Source organism: Pyricularia pennisetigena, chromosome 2 (genome assembly GCF_004337985.1).
Source record: "Pyricularia pennisetigena strain Br36 chromosome 2, whole genome shotgun sequence".
NCBI classification, from domain to species: Eukaryota; Fungi; Ascomycota; class Sordariomycetes; order Magnaporthales; family Pyriculariaceae; genus Pyricularia; species Pyricularia pennisetigena.
This window is the reverse complement of record NC_043741.1, coordinates 1478818-1497852: the sequence shown is the minus strand read 5'-3', so window position 1 is coordinate 1497852 and position 19035 is coordinate 1478818. Positions and strand designations below refer to the sequence as shown.

General features: G+C 51.9%; 9 protein-coding genes across 9 annotated transcripts; 4 read left to right on the top strand and 5 right to left on the bottom strand.

The window, feature by feature from the left end:
* Nucleotides 1-609: 609 nt before the first annotated feature.
* PpBr36_00389 (uncharacterized protein) lies at nucleotides 610-2544 on the top strand (the record flags this gene model as incomplete). Its single annotated transcript, XM_029887582.1, has 1 exon — nucleotides 610-2544. One exon carries the CDS (start codon nucleotides 610-612, stop codon nucleotides 2542-2544), a length of 1935 nt encoding a protein of 644 aa, XP_029751413.1.
* Nucleotides 2545-5390: 2846 nt separating this feature from the next.
* Nucleotides 5391-7879, bottom strand: PpBr36_00388 (uncharacterized protein; the record flags this gene model as incomplete). The annotated part of the gene is made up of 5 exons (XM_029887581.1): nucleotides 5391-5439; nucleotides 6335-6399; nucleotides 6506-6564; nucleotides 6679-6712; nucleotides 6842-7879. 5 exons carry the CDS (start codon nucleotides 7877-7879, stop codon nucleotides 5391-5393), a joined length of 1245 nt encoding a protein of 414 aa, XP_029751414.1.
* Nucleotides 7880-9120: 1241 nt separating this feature from the next.
* On the bottom strand, nucleotides 9121-10892 carry PpBr36_00387 (uncharacterized protein; the record flags this gene model as incomplete). The annotated part of the gene is made up of 5 exons (XM_029887580.1): nucleotides 9121-9458; nucleotides 9721-10053; nucleotides 10120-10620; nucleotides 10671-10766; nucleotides 10841-10892. 5 exons carry the CDS (start codon nucleotides 10890-10892, stop codon nucleotides 9121-9123), a joined length of 1320 nt encoding a protein of 439 aa, XP_029751407.1.
* A 602-nt stretch (nucleotides 10893-11494) lies between these two features.
* PpBr36_00386 (uncharacterized protein) lies at nucleotides 11495-12924 on the top strand (the record flags this gene model as incomplete). Its single annotated transcript, XM_029887579.1, has 4 exons — nucleotides 11495-11743; nucleotides 11831-12191; nucleotides 12279-12487; nucleotides 12559-12924. The coding sequence occupies 4 exons, from the start codon at nucleotides 11495-11497 to the stop codon at nucleotides 12922-12924; spliced, it is 1185 nt and encodes a 394-aa protein (XP_029751408.1).
* Nucleotides 12925-13451: 527 nt separating this feature from the next.
* On the top strand, nucleotides 13452-14360 carry PpBr36_00385 (uncharacterized protein; the record flags this gene model as incomplete). Its single annotated transcript, XM_029887578.1, has 1 exon — nucleotides 13452-14360. One exon carries the CDS (start codon nucleotides 13452-13454, stop codon nucleotides 14358-14360), a length of 909 nt encoding a protein of 302 aa, XP_029751405.1.
* Nucleotides 14361-15204: 844 nt separating this feature from the next.
* On the top strand, nucleotides 15205-15883 carry PpBr36_00383 (uncharacterized protein; the record flags this gene model as incomplete). The annotated part of the gene is made up of 2 exons (XM_029887576.1): nucleotides 15205-15624; nucleotides 15797-15883. 2 exons carry the CDS (start codon nucleotides 15205-15207, stop codon nucleotides 15881-15883), a joined length of 507 nt encoding a protein of 168 aa, XP_029751411.1.
* PpBr36_00384 (uncharacterized protein) lies at nucleotides 15240-15516 on the bottom strand (the record flags this gene model as incomplete). The annotated part of the gene is made up of 2 exons (XM_029887577.1): nucleotides 15240-15290; nucleotides 15340-15516. The coding sequence occupies 2 exons, from the start codon at nucleotides 15514-15516 to the stop codon at nucleotides 15240-15242; spliced, it is 228 nt and encodes a 75-aa protein (XP_029751406.1).
* A 64-nt stretch (nucleotides 15884-15947) lies between the features above and the next one.
* Nucleotides 15948-17344, bottom strand: PpBr36_00382 (uncharacterized protein; the record flags this gene model as incomplete). The annotated part of the gene is made up of 2 exons (XM_029887575.1): nucleotides 15948-17014; nucleotides 17104-17344. Coding segments are annotated over 2 exons (1308 nt in total), but the record flags the coding sequence as incomplete, so codon positions are not given.
* An 828-nt stretch (nucleotides 17345-18172) lies between these two features.
* On the bottom strand, nucleotides 18173-18832 carry PpBr36_00381 (uncharacterized protein; the record flags this gene model as incomplete). The annotated part of the gene is made up of 2 exons (XM_029887574.1): nucleotides 18173-18475; nucleotides 18719-18832. The coding sequence occupies 2 exons, from the start codon at nucleotides 18830-18832 to the stop codon at nucleotides 18173-18175; spliced, it is 417 nt and encodes a 138-aa protein (XP_029751409.1).
* Nucleotides 18833-19035: the final 203 nt, after the last annotated feature.

Here is a 19035-nt window from a genome sequence, read left to right as displayed (position 1 = left end):
CCTTCTTTTGCTTCTTCAGCATCTGCTTCCTTAGTAGAGGTAGCGCCGATTCACAGCCCGTCCCTCTCCCAAGCCATCACGTTCCACGTTCCCGTGTCCCCCACCCACCACACCAGCCACTTGCTCGGTCGACTCTTGCGAGAAGCCCGTGTGTTGATCCTCTTTAGTCTGCTTATTACCCTCACTTCTGTCCGAGAAGCAGCCCGTACAAAATGTTCTTTTCCCTCCATTCCCATTCATCACTCCCATCACATCATACTCAGCAATATAGTGGACAAGGAGATCCACACTCATATTCAACCACTACACCTAATATCATTTCCTGGGCAGCAACCCCCGAGAAGTGAGTTCCACCTCCCGGATTCGCGGCGTTTTGGCCGTATAAGCCCCCTTCTCCCATCACAGACGATAAAAGAAGAAGAAAAAGTGGCACACATCCCCGCAGAGCGTGGTCCTCACCGCTTGGATATATATATATATATACACAGCAACTAACACTGCTATCAGAAGAGACCATACATAACTCATATCATCGACCTTGCACGCACACAGATTGCGGTGCACCATCATTTTGACAGCTCTACAGAATCATCCAGAAGTCTATTCACAATGGCTTCCACATTTCAAATGCCCGTTTACTACAGGCCATCGGCCCTCACGGTAGACACCGCACATGCCCAGCAAAAGTTTTTCGACGAAGAGGACGAAGGTGTGTTGGACGACAGCATCATTGATCAGAGCGCAATAGACTCCGGCCTCGATATGTCGCCTGCCCTGGCCGACAGCAGGAGAGAATCCTTCGCCATTGGGTCCTCCCTCTTCTCGCCCAAACAGGAAGACTGGCCTTCTGTCGACTTGCAGTCGCTCCCCACCAACAACCCGTTCATGAGCCAACAACCACAAAACGCCAACCCTTTCCTGCAGGCTCAACATCAGTCTTTTATGCCGCAGCAACAAAACTGGGTCACCATGGCTAACAGCACACCTGCGTCTACCGTCACGGCCGCGACCTTTGACGGCCTGCCGGTTGAATTCGATTCAAACCCAGGCTCGGGCTTTCTCCGCAGTCCCATCCCCTTCAGCAATCCTACCAACAACGTCGCCATGTTCTCCTCGGTCAACAACCACAGCTCAAGTCCTGCCTCGCCACAGAAGGAACATTGGTCTGGCAACATGGGGATGAACAAGAAGTCAAGACCTGACAGCCCGGGCATTCGCTCTCATAATGAGCTTCGCAAGGGTGACGGGGTTCGCAAAAAGAATGCGCGCTTCGACATCCCTGCTGAGCGCAACCTCGCCAACATCGACCAGCTCATTTCCCAATCGACGGACGAGCAAGAAGTCAAGGAGCTGAAACAACAAAAGCGGCTGTTGCGGAACAGACAGGCGGCACTCGATTCGAGACAGAGAAAGAAGCAGCACACTGAGCAGCTCGAGGTCGAGAAGAAGCATTACACCGCTGTCATTTCGAACCTTGAGGAGGAGTTGGAAGACCTTCGGCTTACCCTGCAGCAGATGCACACCGAGCGCTCGCAGATGATGGCCAGGATGCAGGCCCTCGAGTTTGACAATGAAGAGCTTGTCAGGAGAAACATTGAGGAGACGGGCGAGCTTCGCAGACAAGTCAAATGCCTGAGAACGCACATTCAGGACCTGGAGGGTTCCGAGACGTCTCCGTCCTCAGGCATGTCTAGCATGGGAGCTGCTACCTCCAGCTTCCCCGGAACCTTCGAAGGCGACCTGGATGGCATCAACGTGGAGAACAACTGGGACCATATGGGATACATGGGAGATTTCCAATCAACGTCGATTGATCAAGCTGTTGTCCCAGAGATGAAGCAAGAAATGACACCCCGCAAGGCCCAGGCTTCCCAGTTGGTCGTTTCCAGGAGATCGGACTCGAACACGCACACCGAAACCGAGAAGCCGACGACTCAGGGCGGTGTTCTGTTTATGCTGTTCCTCGTCGGCGCTTTGGTCTGCTCAAGCCGCTCCATGCCCAGCATCCCCCGCGTATCTGAAGACGTACGCGCCGCATCTGAGACCATCCTGCACAACGTCATCAAAGATGCCGGCATCAGCGAACCGACGACATCCTCCTTTGCCATGCCATCTCTTCCCCAGCCTTCCGGCTCTCTCTCGTGGCCCGAATCATCAGCGCCCGCAGTATCTGCGACCGGCCTTGATGGGGTTGTGCCGAGCATGCTTGGAGACCTCTCTGACTTCTTAACGCAGCCTACAGCCGAGCAGACCAAGGAGCATTTGTTCTCCATGACTGCAGCACAGTACGACGGCATGATGTCGGACGGCTTCCTCCACACTTCTGTTCCTGAAGATGGCGAGAGGTCCACCAGCCAAGGTCGTCGCAACCTCGCCGAGGCTCTCGCTTCTGCTACTCAGAGCAACAAGGCCGAGGTCTACACCCGGTCACTTCTCTGGGATCAAATCCCTCGGGATGTGGTCAAGACATTTGTCAAGATGGTGGCTGAGTGCAACCAAAACGCGTGCCAACCCGTTGGTAACGACAACGACGCACATGAATGAACCGAACGATTTACACGCGATGAACCCCACGACGGTTGAATCTTGCTTTTTATGCATCACGAACGATCGGAAATTTGTTTTTTTTTCGCCCTTTTTTCGTCTTCTTTTTTTTTTTTTTTTTTTTTTATTTTTTTTACGGCTCGACAGTTGCATCACGACGACTATATTCATGCCCATACGATTATGACAGCGAATCAAGCCCGCGTGCTTTCCTCCTTTTCGTCGCTCGCCTTTCACCAAGCGTCTTCGTCTTATCTTCTTTCTTACTAGGCATTTGAAGCCTCAGTTTGCACATATACACTACTAGCCACCCACGTGCGCGAGCATGTTTTATCATCGATATCTACATTCTTCCCACATTTATGCCTAAACTTGAACACGGCGCTCCCGCGCTACAAAACGCAATTGGCCTTCTTGACACAGACCGTTCCCATGATGCTCACGCACCGAGATTTTACCCACAATATGCTCAAGCTTGTTTTTTTTCGGTTCCCCCGTGGGACTAGTTTGCGTCTTTTTTTTGTTCGCTTCCTCGTTTGGTTGGAATGACTGAACGTATCAATGCTTTCGCGGATCATGGTTGACATGAAGTTCACGAGGTCTAGCGAGCGAGCAAAGCGACTTGCATTTGTTGTTGCTTTTATCTGCTTTTGGTCTTTGTTGCTTTTTTTTTTTTTGTTTTATCTTTGTTTGTTTTGGGTGTTTGCCTTTTTTATGGTATTGTTAGGATGTAGTTCGGAACTTAGTCTGCCGGAGACAGGATGTATTCAGCATAGCACGGATGACACTGATATGGACGGGATGGGATGGATATATGGTAAATGGCATTTAGGAGGATTTTGGGATTTAAGGTGTCTGGTTAAGTTTATTGCAAGGATTTCACAGGATGTGACGGACATTTACGAAATAGGATTTTATTTTGGCCTCTTTGGTGGCACCGAGACATGGCCCTAGATAGCTATTCAATTCACCACTCAAACGAGAACAACAGATGTTGATCTTGGAATTTCAAGCTGGAAGAGGCGCACACGATGACAAGTTTTGACACACGTCGATGACCGCAATCCTGATTCCAATGTATGGATTTCAGAACATCAACTTTGGACTGTCCGTCATGCTTGGATGGGACCTGTGGTCAGAAATTAGTCCACACCATGTTGATTCTCTACAGGGCGAACTATACGTGCACTCGTATAAAAGTAAGTGATTGATGACAAAACATCGAAAATCCTTCGATACGAAAAGGACGACAGGGGTTTTGTTTGCTGCCAATACAGCTCGGGCAATAATACCTCGGGGAGGGAGGGGGAGGTGAGGAGGGTGGGGATGGGACCAATGTCTCAGACAATAACAACAACAACAAAAAAAAGAAGAAAAAAGGAAGAAACACAAGGGTTGTCACACTCGTGGGGGGAAACTCCCAAAGAACAAACGCATGTCCTATCAGAATGGCGGATCTACAAGTAGGACATTGTTTGTTTTCCAAGTTATTTGACTTTTTATTGTTTACTTTTTTTTTTTTTGTGTCACCCATGTGTTGGGTGTTTCTTGTGATGGTTCATGCACCTGTTCTCCTGGGGGCCCATCCCAAGAATCAATAGAAGGGGGGAGAAAAGGAGATAATGTCTTACTTAGGTGCCTAGGTCTACTGGTAGACAAAAAAAAAACTGATAGGATAAATAAACCAGAAAAACGAGGGGAAAAAAAAGGGGGGGCCCACGCATCTCCTTCCTACACGTGCTCACAAGTGCCGCGGTGCTGCAGACGTCCACTTTCAGCTGATCAGGACCTCATGTATCTCCAACTTTCTCATTCTTTTTTTTATTTATTTATTATGTCTGAATAAGCTTCTTGTTGGGCTTGTTGCGGCGAAGGATAGGCTACATCATGAACAGGTAGGAGATTTGTGTCTCACCTTACACGTCAAGATTTTGTTTCGGCTTGTGGTGAACGTCACAGACAACAACAAAAAGGGAGGGAGGGAGTGACCAATAGACCAACGCTAGAAGCTGCCCACCTTCCGACTACAATGTTGGCTTGGTCAGGCTCCCTTCCCGAAGACGCCATGTAAATTAGGATTGGTATGTCTATCAGTGCGATGTGGGGATGGGGGAAAACAATGCATTCTGGTTCGTGCAACGATATCTGGAGACGGGCAGATAAAAAAAAAGAAGGCTATAGTGGTGTGACCTAGGAAAAATAAACATAGCGAGCCGCTGCAGCTCATGAAAGCCACACCAAGAGGTGTGCCGACTAGATAACATGCAGTTGGTTTGCTTTCCATCATGTTTTCTTGGTGACTGAATCGTGATTGCAACCGGAACCGGCTTCGTTTTTTCATACCATTAGAATACTTGCTATTGCTCTTGCCGGTGAACCCTCTGTCATGTAGGTACATTGGGTATGTGACTGGGTACTTCTTCCAGTCCACTGATACTGGACCCCCCCGACAACACCTCGTAAAGTCCGTGGTCTCTTCGCCAAGGTTAACAGCAGCCCAAGCCCCCTCTTCCCCCGCGACTCGGCTGTTTATCGCCCGGACAAGACCCCACGATCATGTCTTTTCGCAGTAACCTCCATGGCCAGACGAGAGCAGTTACGCGTCTGTACTGGAAAACGTCACTACGATCCGGGAGGCCTCGAAAATGGGTTACTGTAGACCTTTTTGTTAGGCGACCCAGTATCTCGAAAGAGATGCGGTCGCCCCTCGGCCCGTTTCGGCCGTGGACGCGGACCCAAAAACAGGACCAGCAGGCCTGCACAACTCTGAATTCCCCTGGAATGCGCCTGTTACCGGCATTTGGGTAAGGGGCATAACTGATATCAACTTTTTCCTTTCCGTGGAATTATTTCTTCTTTCCGTCGTTGCCTGGATCGTACTTTTCTTTCCAGATCCTGGGTAAAGTGACAGGTACGTGAGTTAGTAACCAACACTGCCTTGCGCTGCCCTGTAAATGCCGCATAACTAGTTGTTCTTGGCTTTGTGGTGCTTTTTTTTTTTATTTTATTTTTGGGTGATAGGGAATGATGGCGACGATCGTACGTCTCGCGCAACTGCGCAAGTACTGCAGGGCGGTGGATTTGTTTGCGGCAACTGCCCGCCAAGTTGACGAATCTTGATCTGCAGCTCCTGCATCCCATCACTCGATGGACAAAAGGGTCGAAAAGCCCGGATGTGTGAGACCAAGTCCCCAAAAAGACTCGTAGCCAGTGAAATGAAGTGAGGCGAGAGGTGATGGTGCAAGTCATTTAAAAAGCGCATGGCCTCACTCAGTTGGGGAAACTGCAACAGGCGTATGCGGGCGGGGGTGAAGGGTAAACAACCCGGGGCACTGTGACACAAGAGGAAAACGTCGGATGACTCCCCAGAGAAGAGTGCAACAAGCAGCCTACCAGAGGGTGCCCAGGCATGTCATCTGTAACCAGACGATCGGTCGTGTAAGCGGCCAAATATGCAGGCCGCAGAAAGTGGCCGCGCAGGGGGGTGTGTACCCCAAAGCCTGCTGTGGTGCCCTGAGGGGAGAGCCTAAGAGGCTTTCAAGGAAAGGGGTGGATGGTTGTAGAAAGCGGGGGAGAGGAAGGTGATAAATAAAAGGACGCGCAATTTGCGGGCGGGACCATGGAACAATAAAATATGAGAAACAAAAAGAACCCGTGACATGCAGCATAAGACGACTGGCCTTCTAGAATCGGCAAGTGTATGTGGGCGATGGGAACAGGCCATGCATGTGCAGAGAAGCGTGAGGTAAGGTACCTGGGCACCTAAAATGTAGAGAGGGAGAGTACGTACCAGGAATTGCCCAGCGTTTTGCTGCCGCTCTTTTCAGCCAAACGATAATACTTGGCAGATGCAAACTGTTCCGAATATCCCAAAATTAGTTTAGCCAAAGGATGTGATCAACAACGTTCATTTCATAGCAAGGCTCAGAAGAGAAACAGGAAATAACATGATGCAACTGACCTTGTCTTTCTTGCAACCAAAGCCTTCCAGGTAGCACCAAGCCACCTCGTTCATGGCATCTACAGGGAAGGCGTATGCTAATTAGATATTACTCATTTTTTGCTTTGCGCTGCGGCACCCCGTTTCAACGATAATAGTGAAACACAGTCTTGTGCAGCCAGCAAGTAACGTACCTGTGTCTCCGAGGTTTGCCGCAGTTTCGTAATACTAGAAGTGATACAGCAATTTAAGTCTCAATCCGGCAGATGCCCTCGTCTCCCGAGTACACCTAGGTCAGCCCTGGGTGTGCTGGTGGTGCGCAAGCATGGGCCAAGAATAAGAAAAAAGAAAACGCACCTGTTTTGCTGCTACCGGGTCTTTCTGCACACCCCAGCCGTGCCGGAAGCAGTTTGCCAGCTCAAAGATGGCCAGGACGAGCTCACCTTTGGCAGCGCCTCCCTTCTTCATGCCGGCCTGCAGGGCCAACGTCTCGACGGTCGCGGCGTTGGAAGCCGCCTTGGAGAGATAGTGGACGGCGCCTTCGGGATCCGGCTGGCAGCCCCAGCCGTGCCGCAGGGCCAGCCCGTAGAGCACCTGGCTCAGCGGGTTGTTGTCGCCCTCAGGGTCGGCCAGTTTGCCGAAGAGCATGGTCGACTGCTCGAGCTCGCCCAACTCGTGCAGGCGAATGGCCTCCTGGATGTTCTCGTCCAGGGCCTTGCTCGACACGGCACTGGGGCTGCGCTTCCTGCCCGACGGTCCGCCGTGGTCGCCGAGGGACATCTGCGCGAGGCCGCTGGACACGTCACCACTGCTGCTGCCGCCGCCGCCGCCGCCGGGCGGGGACGGCGGCCGGCTCCGGACGCGTTCGTTCTCCATGGCCAGGATGGTGGCGCGCTCCTCCCATTTGGACTCGAGTGCCGGATTCGCCTCGTCCTCAGGCCGCACCACGATCTCGGGCAGGTTCTGCGGCACGTTTTCGCTCGAGGGCGGGGATCGTGCCAGGTGCAAACGTTGCGAGAGCCGCCGAAACACTTTTTCCTTGTCCTTGTGGCCGCCGTCGGCCGTGGGGCTGTGCGCCGACGACACCGACGAGCCCCGCGACCGCGACGACCCGGACGAGAAGAAGCTGCGGCGCCTGGAGCCGTCGGGCGAAAGAAAGTTACCGCTACCGCCGTGCATGCTGTTGTCCTTGTCTCCCCCGCCCTCCTGCTCTGCTGCGGGGTCGCCGGGCGGCTGTATGATTTCGTGGTTAAAGGTGTCGGACCTGATAAAAGTCACTGGTTGATGTAGATGCCCTTGGTGTTGGGCACCGAATTGGTTCACTGTTTCTTTGTCGGCACCGGGACCATCTGCTTCGATGCCATCCTTCTTTTTCAGCAGATCGCGCAGACCCATGGCGACAGGGGGAGGGGAGTGGGAATTATATATGTATATGGATGAGTATATGAAAAATTTATGTCGATCTAATTAATTGCTTTCTTTCTTCTTCGAGCTTGGTTCCTGTCTGCAAAGCAGCCGCTTTCCAGTAGCGTCCACGTCAAATCAGTGATGACCGAATGAACGATGGTGGGGGATTTTAGTGGCTTTCGTCCCTGGCCCCAAGAGGAAATCAATCAATCAATCAGATGGCAGGTTTTCAGGGGTTCAGTGGTGCAAGTGCCGATTGGCAGGTCAAGTAGGTACTGGATCAAGCCTGGATTAGGAACAAGTGGGGATGAAGCTTAAGGTGTGTAGACTATCGTCGCTTGAGTAGTTCGTATGGAGTTCGCAGTAGTTCTTGGGCTGCAGGTGAAGTTTGGATGAGGCGAAAAGAAAGGACCATTTCCAGAATGAGAAGATGGTTTTGTAGGTGTGCAGACATGCTTCGTTTCGAGTTTTGATGGACAAAGAAAGATAGGGCGAATCTGGACTGGGCTGAGTCTTGGTCGAGAATAGGGGCTGCTGCTGCGCCCGCCGCAATAAGACGAACGTTTCCTTTTGTTTGGCTGTCATGGATTACAAGACTGAAAGGCAGCATCCATTCTCGTGTTTTTTTTTTTTTTTTTTTTTTTGATCCACCTTAGCCAGCCAGACCAAACGTTGATTTGACCGAAGCTGCACTTGTTAGCCGCTGACGCGGTCTTTGACAGAACACGTACGCACGTGGGGTCGCTAAGCCTCTTCCACTATTACATTATAACACACAAGGATATTTTATTCTTATTTATTTATTTTCTATTAACGTGTAGATCCTGGCTTGCCTGACCAAAGTCAAATACTAGTTAATATCCAGTCCTTGTAATGCTCAAAGATTTACGTCAGTCCTATTGGGCAACAAGTCCGCGCATTAGGAGGCTACAACACACGACGACACTTGGGTAGGGAGCTACTTAGCAGTATTCACGATAAATACCCCGTAGTTATCATTTTTGATTTCGTTCAATTCAGTGTATCTTTTCCTGTTTATCGTATATTGTTTCATCCCAGCCATAGGCTGCCTTTTCATGCCGTTGTGCCAAATCTATTGCCATGATTGTCTAACCAACGCCCGCGCAAAAAGACAAGAGTGCTGCCCACTTGGTGAGCCGACGGACAGTCGGATAAAAGTAAGGAAAGCACTGCGACGCCTGACGGGCCCCCGCAAGGCCCTATGACGTTTACAGCTGGATATACTCCTTGAAGTCATCAGAATCATCGTCGGGATTTTCGTCTTCGCCCAGGAACTCGTCCACGGCATCTGAATCGACGTCATTGCTGCCGACCGATTCGTCGTCCTCATCGCTCGAAACATCCTCCATTTCCGAGTCGCCTTCATCCTTGCTGGCTACCGCCTTGCGAAGAACGCTCGCCCGCTCCCGGTGGGTCAGCTTACATCCCTTGATCTTACATTGACCTGTGTTGCTAAAATCGGGACACTCAAACACGTGTCGATCTTCACAGTTGGCGCCCTTGTTGCAGTAGCCGTAGATGCCAAAGTCCCGGCAGACTAGCGAACCTGGAGTTACCTGCACGTGAGTATACCGACATTGGGGGTTATTGCAGTTGCCTTTGGCAAAGTGTAGACACGCAGGGGTTCGCTCCGGCGTGGCTTCGTGAGAAAGATCACACGAATTACCGCCTATGCAGTCACCCTTGAGTAGGAAATCCTTGCAAATGGCAACTTTCAAGGGGTCATGCTGATACCGGCAAAGGGGACCTTTGGCACAAGAACCTATAAAACGGGGAGGGTTGCACAGCATGGTTAGTCGTGTACCTACAAGACTCGATACTCGCCCATTTCCTAGCAGCGAGCCACGTCACGGTAGCCGTACTATGGCGCGGCGGCGAGTAGTGTCGGATCTTCAAGGGAATCGTAAGAGGGATAGAAAAGATACCGGTTGTTGAAAATATCCTGCAAGGTGTTTGAACTTTGCGGACCGGGCCGTTTTGCCTAGAAAATTTCTTGGTAAGCGTTCCGCAAGACGGAGGTCGAGGGTCATACCGTTGCGCCTTGACAATATCATGTCTGACCATGTTGCCGTTGCGACTCCGAAGGAACTTGACACCACCGACTACGGCTTGCTTGGGGGTGGCCTTGGGGGCATTGTTATCTAATTTGATCGAGATTAGTAACAAGCTTTTTGCACATTCACTGCGCGTTTCTCTTGTCTACCTACCGGCGACTTTCACAAGTTTGCTGCCATTCTTTGCGACGTGAAACTTGATCCCCTCAATGACGACTTCGTACTGTGTGGCCGAGGCGTTAGTCGCAGGGCGAGTGACAGCGGCGTGGCCGCTACCATTCTGAAAGTGACGAAGGAGCTTGGCTCGCTCCCGTTGGTTAAGCATCTTAAACTTCTGTCGCCTCGCCTCTGCAGCCCCTGTTGACCGCGCCAGGGATTCTCGTTCGTACACTGCCGAGTTGATGAGTTGGAGGTTCCGGTCTTTTTTCGTTACCCAGGAAGGGGAAGCACTGAAAGGAGCAGCCGAGGCTGATGCGAGAGTTGCAGAATGAGGAGTAGTGACGCTCTTGCTGCCGTCGCCAGCAACATCATTCGTGGTGTTGGTGTTGAGAATGAGTGTCCTGTGGCGATGCGGCGCAATGTGTCCACCACGGGCTACCCGCGACCGATAACTTCCACGGCCACGGCCCCATGATTGGGAGGCATGACCAGCCGCTTGAAATTGTCAAATCGATGCACTGTCTAGTCGTACCGAGAGAACATACAATGGTAGGGATGGTAATGGTGAGATGGCGTAGGATTTAGGGCCGGGACTGAGTCTCCCACGCCCGCCTGTTGGCTTTTGTGTCGGTTTATCTGGCCTGTACGTGCGAGCAAACAATTGATTAGTGGCTCTTCTTGATCATGGGCTCAACCTATTCGCGAAGCAACCCACCAGCGAGTTGACCGATACGCGCCAAAAGATCCTGGTCTTCGGCGGAGGACATGGTTATTGATAGTTTTAAGTATTCGAACCAGAAGCGCTAGGAATGGAGTATGATGCAGATTCGAGGGGTCGAGGATGCTAAGTTGAGGTTCGTCCTCATCAAGTACAAGTAGGTAGGTAATTGGGTAAAGTTTTAGATGCGCATCAGATTTGTTCGTTTGTTTGCTTTTGCCTTTGACAAATGCTTGAAACGCCGTTTGTTGCGCGAGGGAGGAGGCAGGCGTGATCAAAAAGACGGAAGTGGCGGGGCAATCTCGTGTGTCATTGGCTACCAGCTTCGTCATCGGACCCATAATCATAAGCTAGGCCGCATGCGGAGCTTCGAAGGGAAACCTCGATCAATTTCCAGTCGCGACTTGGATCGAACGCCTTCTAGTTCAGTCCATCAAATTGTCAATAATTGCTGTCGCTTACTGACTACTCAGCAACAACGAAACTGAAGAGATTCTGCCTTACCCAGTCCGCACGCATTGAATCTCTAGTTAGACGCTGTATTCTGCCACCCATTGGTCCCGAAAATTGGTCGCCATCCACGTCGTCATCGGCATCAATAACCCATCTGAACATACCTCACCAAACACCGCCTTTGCGCGATCTGCCAAGATGGCGGATCCCGTTCAGGTCAAGGATGAGTTCCCGGAGGAAACTTTCATGGATGAGATAGCGGAGGATGAATCGGGCGACCTGGAGTTCTACGACAAGAGCGCAATGGACCCAAATTACGACAACATGTACCTCGCCAGAGTACCTCATTACGTATGGGAGGCTTGGGCCGAACTCCCAGACGATGCCAACATACAGGTCGGAAAGATCCGGCAGTGGTATGAACCCGATGCAAAGGGAGAGCAGCACGTTAGTTACACCCGGCAGGGAGCAGATGGGTCGAGGACGGTTGCCCGACGGCCGAGGTATCGCTGGTACTGACCTGTCCACCTACAGATCAAACTTCGCATGCTTCTTGACAATGGCATCGGCGCGCATCAGATGATACCAAAGGAGTATGATCTTAGGATAACAGAAATGAGTGTCAAAGATACATTTATATTCTCGGAAGAGGATCTCCCCGAATACAAGGAGAAGAACCGCGCTCGTCGAGAGGCTGCTGCTGCAGGAATCCCTGCCCATTTACTTCGCAACACCGCTTTGGACAACACCAGCAACAATAACAGCAGCAGCGGTTCCGGTGGGAACAGTGGCGCCGGACGTGGCAACACGGAGAGTAACGACAAACCACAGAAGTCGGGCTATGGTAAAGGACGAAAGGGCCCGAGGAAGGAATTCTACCGTAAAGCGGTACCGAGTACGTCTGCCTAGACCTGATACTCCTACCCTTGCGACTGGCTCGGTTGGCACGATCTAGGACGTGCACTAACACCTCGAGCTGCAGAGAAAACCAAAATCGCAGGACGTATCAAGCACGAGCTGAATAGCATCCCTGTGGATAATCCTGAAACGGATCATTTGCTGGCTCTGAGAGCACTTGAGGCCGCTAAGCCAAAAGCCAAGGTTGCCTTCCAAGACGAGACCAACATCTCCCAGAACAGCATCAACCGTGCGACGGAATTTACCACATCGAAGAAATACCAGAGCTTCATTGTAAGTGTATGCCGCATAATGCCGGTGAGCTGCTCTTTGCTAATGCCATATTCCCCCCTGTCTCTCTCCAGACCGCAAATGCGGCTCCACCGCCAGTCGTCACCAAGCAGAAGAAGACGGAGCTCAAGGCAGCGCGCATCCCCGAGAACGAACTGCTGGATCAAATCTTCCAGCTTTTCCGCAAGTTCAGTTACTATCACATGAAAACTCTAAGGGCCGAGCTGCGACAACCCGAGGCATACCTGCGGCAAACTCTGGAAAAAGTGGCCGTGTTGCACAAGTCAGGCAACCTCACGAATACCTGGGGGCTGACAGACGATGCCAAACGGTCCAACGGCATCTCTCTCGACGGCCCAGCCACGGTTGCTCCTACCGTGGAAGGCGAGCTGAAAGACGACGAGGACGAGGAGGATATAAAGATGGAGGATGTTCCGTAGTGGGATTTGTCTTGACCTCGAACTGCCGTTGAGAGCGCTTGTATTTTTATGTAAAACTGCTGTCACGCTCGAGTCTTGAGCGGGAGAGATAGAGAGACAGACTGGAGCCGGGTTGATAGCGTATCATTTTCCCCAGCGCTCACGCCCGCTGACCTGGCTCAGACGTTGTTGACGCTAGCCTAGTGGTATGGTACCAGAATAAGGCAAAGCCGACAAATTGAGTAAAGGTTGATATCAGATCTTGCAGCAGTAAATAAGTAAACTTGGTTTCTGCACGTTAGTTCAGAGGATGTAGTGGATGGCCTGATGGCCCGACGAACTTGCACTGTTTGCAGAGCCATGATGACCCACAGCGCCCTGCTCTAGTGCGCTCGAAAGCACTCGCGGACCTTTTTCAAATCCCATTCCTCTCACCTTTGATCAGACGAATCATAATAAAAACCTAAATCCCTACATCAAGGCAGCCCGTATCGATTCTCAATTCTGAGAATCTAGGAAGCACGTATTGTTGCATAAACAAAATCGCGATGGACGTTGTGCTCGACTTTGACGGCACAATCACAGCCAAGGACAGCATCAGCTGCCTGGGCGAGTTTGGCGTCTCGCACCAGCAAAAGCGGCGGCGGCACGACCTGACGTCGACGTGGGAACGGATCGTGTCCGAGTACGTGGCTGACCACAAGACGCACGTCTCTGCCTACTCCCCGGCCGAGGCGGACAGGCTCACGCACGACGAGGAGCGCGCATTCCTCCACAGCCTGCAGCACGTCGACGTCAAGTCGCTAGGGCGCGTCGCCGACTCAAAGCTCTTTGAGGGCTGCACGGCCGATGACCTCTACGCTGCGGGGCAGGAGGCCGTACGGATCGGCAAGGTCGCGCCGCGCAAGGGCTTTGCCGAGTTCGTGGCCGCCATGCGCGGAGCCGGCGCCAGCCTGTCCATCCTGTCGGTCAACTGGTCGGCTGCTTTCATCAGGGGCGTCCTGTCGCAGTGCGGCGCCGTTGTCATCGACGATGTTGTCAGCAACGAGATCACCGCGGATGGAAAGATTGGCAGCCTGGGAGATGGGGCTGAAGCGGGCACTCCAATGATGACATCGTTGCACAAGCTCAAGGCTCTACAGGCAAGATCAACGGCATCCGCTGGCGACGATGAGACTAAGCCCAAGACCACGGTATACTTTGGAGATTCGACGACGGATCTGGAGTGCCTGCTAGCTGCCGACATTGGCATCGTCATGGCCAACGATGAAAACAGCTCACTTTTACGAGCACTCTCTCGGCTCGGGTTTGACATCCCTCATGCTTTGGATGTGAGCAGGAGCCAGCAAAAAGGGCCGACGACCGTGGGTAACCGCCGCAGACTGGCATGGGCTACAAGTTTTACCGAAGTGCTTGAAAGCGGTATTCTTACTCCAACAGAAACATGCAATTCATGAGAAGGGGATCATGAGGGGGGTAACGGGAAGCACCGTCGGAACACTTCGCTGTAAAAACAAAAAAAAGAATTCCCCTGCGAACGCGAGTGCGGGCATTCACCTGCGCAGACATCAGACGCAAATGGGACTAATTCTTCAACTTGTCATGTCGATGGGATGGAAGAGGCCATGTTTGTTGGTTAGTTCTATGCAACCAAGCTCAAAGGTACAGTTGAGACGAGATTGGCCACGAATGCATCTTCCCCCTCAGGATGTATAGGACAAGTCACCTTGTTTTGCGCCATTTTGCCTCAGTAGCCAAAGGATATAAATCCACCGGGGGTCTCTCTATCTGAAGGGTTCCTAGCTTTGCTGGGTTTTGCGAGAAAGACGATCTATCACTTTCCACCGCCGACACTTTCCACCGCCGAATGTTTGCTCCCAAGATTGGACCATGCAAACGATAGCCTGGTGTCGCAACAAAGAAATTGATCACCATTCTTCCCGTCCGGCAAACAAAGCATCGGACCAGACCAGGGGACAATGCGGTATTGCATTTATTAGTGGCTCATAAAACACTCTTGGACCTCCTGTCAACTCTTCGCGCGGATGTTTGCTTACTCCCCTACTGCCCAAAGCCCTCCCTCCCCCTTCTCGAAGAATCTGGAAGAATTATCTGTATTTATCGACCAGGGAGTCTGAGCTGCTCGAGCTCGACTTGGCTCAACTTTTACGCTGAGACATAATCAGCACATTGCTTTACATATTAAACCTCAAACCTCAAACCCACCTCACCACCTACTCAACACAGTACGAAAAAAAAAAAAGCAAAAGAAAAAAGGGCACGCAAGCGATAGATTCCAACATGTGCTGGCACAAAAGAATCATCTTCAGCGTCTGCTACCACTCGCGCTGGGGACCAGAGACGGCCAAGTGCGACGCCGAAAAGGCCTACGAGGCAGGGCTCCGTGGGGAGGGCTGCTACCAGCGCTGGTCACACCCGCGTGACGTCGTCCGCGTCGAGGTCAAGTGCCGCAAGTGTGTGCTGGACAAGCAGCGGACGGATGAGCAGTTTGCCAGGGTGAGAGCCGTGCTTGCCTCGCTTCGTGAGGCCGTCGATGCCGTGGCTGTCGTCCCCGAAGAGGCCGTTACCGTCTTGGGCGTTGGCGACGATCATGGTGCGGTTCCGCCCTTGGCTATGGGCCGGAATGGGCGATTGTCAGCCTCTTCAAGTTCTGGCAGCTCAGCCAGCGGGCTTGATTTGAATGTCGAGAAGGGTGAAAATGTAAGTGTGACTCGTCGCTAGGTTGGAAAAATTGTATTGCATATATTTTATTCAATTTATTCATCTTCAATTGTTCCTTTTTTTTTATATTTCGTGACTTTCGTACAAGAGAGTTTTATAGCTCTCGAACTCGTGATGCTAAACGTAACGCTAACCAACATATAATTCCAAGATTTCTCTTCCGAGTGAATGGACTGGTCGCCCTCGCTGGAGATCGCGACATTACGTGCCCGTCAAGGCAGACTGCGAAATATTCTAGGATGTCTACAGTTCCCTGCACGTGCCCGTTGCATCTGGGGGATCATGGCCCCTTGTTTTACCATTCAACCTCTGGTCTTGTCCTCTTCTACGAGAGCGCGGAATCCCTGAAGAAAATCGGCCTTGAGATCCTCTAGCGCCTCGATGCCGATGCTTACTCTCAGCAGAGCCTTGTCGAGGTTAGGGTCCGTCATGGCGCGCCACTCTATGAGTGACTCGACCCCACCCAGGCTTGTAGCATGGTGAAACAGGTGCAGCTTGCCGGGAAGCCGTTTGGCGTGATCTTCACTGTCCAGGTAGATGGAGAAGACGGGCCCAAAGCCACGAGGCATCTGCCTTCGCAGCCACGAGTTCGGGTCTGCGGCTTCTGGCTGAAGGCTTGCGTGCTGCACTCTTCTCAAAAGGCCACCCAGCGGCGATGCTGGATCCTCCCCAGTCTGCGAGGCCAGCCAGGCAACAAGCCCATCTGCGGTTCTGCTCTGCCTCTCGACGCGAAGCTCCAACGTCCTCAGACTGCGCACGCCCAACCAGCCCTCCATACTCCCCATGACGGACCCGAGAAAGAGACGGTCCTCGAAGAGCTTCTCAAACCAACCTTCGGACTTGCGCTGGGGGCTGACGGAAAGCACTCCACAGAGCATATCCGAGTGGCCGCCAAAGTATTTGGTCCCGCTGTGCATGACGATATCAGTACCAAAGGCAAAAGGGTCCAACAGGGGCGGCGGGGCAAAGGTCGCGTCGACCGTCAATATAGCGCCCTTGGCCTTGGCGATGGAGGCGTAGTGCTCCAGGTTGCGGGCCTCGCCCGTGGGGTTCAGCGGAGTCTCGACGTGCAGCACGTCGCCGCTTTGGAGCTTGTCGAGGTCCTCGGGGGCGAGGGTGAGCTGCTCCACGCCCGTGAGCCGTTTCATCAGGCGGATGACGCCGTGGCAGCCGTGGTAGCCGCCGCCGATGGCGATGCGGCGCGGGTTGAGCATGGTGAGCATGGCGTGGAAGGCCGCAAGACCCGAGCCGTACGACAGCGACGGCCCTCCCAGCAGGGACGTGAGGATAGCCTCGAGCCGCGTCGTGTTGGGTGCCGTCTCGCGCGAGTACACGTGGGAGTCGTAGGGAGCGTTTGGCTGGTGATTTTCTTTGGCGTGAGCAAGGGGTTTTTTTGATTTTTTTTTTTTTTTTTTGATGGTTGCTGGGAGAAAGAAACATTTGCACAAAAGGCTTAACGGACATCTACATTGCCCCAGTACGTGAGCTTATCCGGGTCGTCTGTGTAGCGATAGGTGGTGCTGACGTGCATCGGAGGGGCGACGGCACGGTGGCTGTTGATGTAGTCGTCGGCGTGCATCGCCCGCGACGTTAAAGAAAGTGCATGTTGCGGAAACGCCGCCTCCAGCGTCGCCGGGCCCGAATTGACGTCGGCGCTGGTTTCCTGAGGTTTGGTTTCGGGCTGCATCTTGCTGTTAATCTTGGATCAAGTTGGATTTTGTATGTCAGATAACCCCCGTAACCTTTTTTTTTTTTGCTTCTTTCTTTTGTTTCCGGAATGGTCTAAACATTCTCCTATAGACTTTGTCATGGGCCGAACTGATGGCGCAAAGATGGGCGGGGTATGCTGGTTTTCTGTTAGTCAAGGCCCGCCGATGCCGGACACCGACCGCGGAGCTTCCATGTTGGACGAGAGAAATCCACAAAATTTTAGCTGTAGTGCCTACCCGACTACCAGTTTGCAATTAACATTTTATCACAAATCCAATAAAGCAATTAAAACGGTCGCATGTGTCTAGCTCCAGAATGAAGATCTCGGTGACAGGAGTATACTACCAACAGCTACCCCCTACGTGGTGAGCATGGGCGGGGGAACAAGGTGAGCTAAGATAGCTCAAGGTGGTCAGGATAGGTTTACTCAGGGGAAGTAAGCAAGGTCAGCCATGGAAGGGGATGTAAGAACTGGGGTACCTGTCGATCGATGTCGCAAACAAATCAGCCAGTACTGAACTGGATGTATGGGTATTGTAAAGCAAGTATCAATTAATTACCATCCACACCAGGGAATGAGCTATAGCCGAATTCCGAGCTCAAGGATCATGCTGTAATAATACGTAAGGTTATGGATGGCATTACATAGTAACGCGAGCCCTTGACCTATCAATCACTAGCAGTACCAAGAATGAATTGTTTTACAACTGGCGTTCAACCTACAGTCAAGATATTTTCTTATGAGTTCCACTACGTAATCGTATTTATTCCCTCATTTACCCCAGTCCCAGGTTTGCCAGCTAACAAAAAAAGAATATCATATATCCACAGTCTTACGTCTTTCGAACGGGCCGGGAAATATGGGGCGACCAATCATCAGGGTCCTCCTATCCAAGGCAAGTCCCCTTCTCACCTCATCCATTTCGAATCGATGTGACCTCGCAGTCTTTATCCAGCATTGGCATGACGTTTCCTTTCCCAATCTGGAATCTGGAAGCCCCGGAAATAACCAGGATGCCAAAGGGAGACGGCGCCTTTGGGGCGATGGCTTGAGATCATAGGGGACTTTGTGGCAGTAAACGAAAAGCCGTTTGGGGAAAGGTGGCGGAGGCGTAATCCTCTAGTCGACAAATTAGCAGGTATGAGAAGTGGGAGAAGTCAGATCCTACACAGTGCAAATACAGTTTTGTTTTTTTTCCCCTTCTTTTCTTCTTTGTTCATCATCTTCTGTCTCTCTTTCTCAAAAGCGGCTACAACTGCAGCCGACCCTTGATCGACCCCGTCCGAACCTGCCTTGGCCTGCGTGTGGTCACCTTACTTCTTTTTTAAGGGGCGCGCGCTACCTCCGCCTACCTGTCTGTACCTTAACCTGCATAGGCGCACCACACTGCCACACTCGTTGTGTCGTACCATGCACACCGATCAGCACAAAATCCGACATTAGCGCGCAGCCGTTTAGATCAGTCGGTTCAAGCATTTAGACTTTTAATTCCTTCCTCCCCGCAGCCTTTCTTCCAAAAGGTCATCTGTCGCAGTTTATCTTGTCTGTTGTCGACTTATTGGATCCAGTTCAGCCAGCAACCGTTTCTCCAATCCACCAATCTTCGCGCCGTCGTATTCTAGAAATTTGAACCTTCTATTGTTCTATTACTACTGTTCGGACCCAAAACCATATTGGGA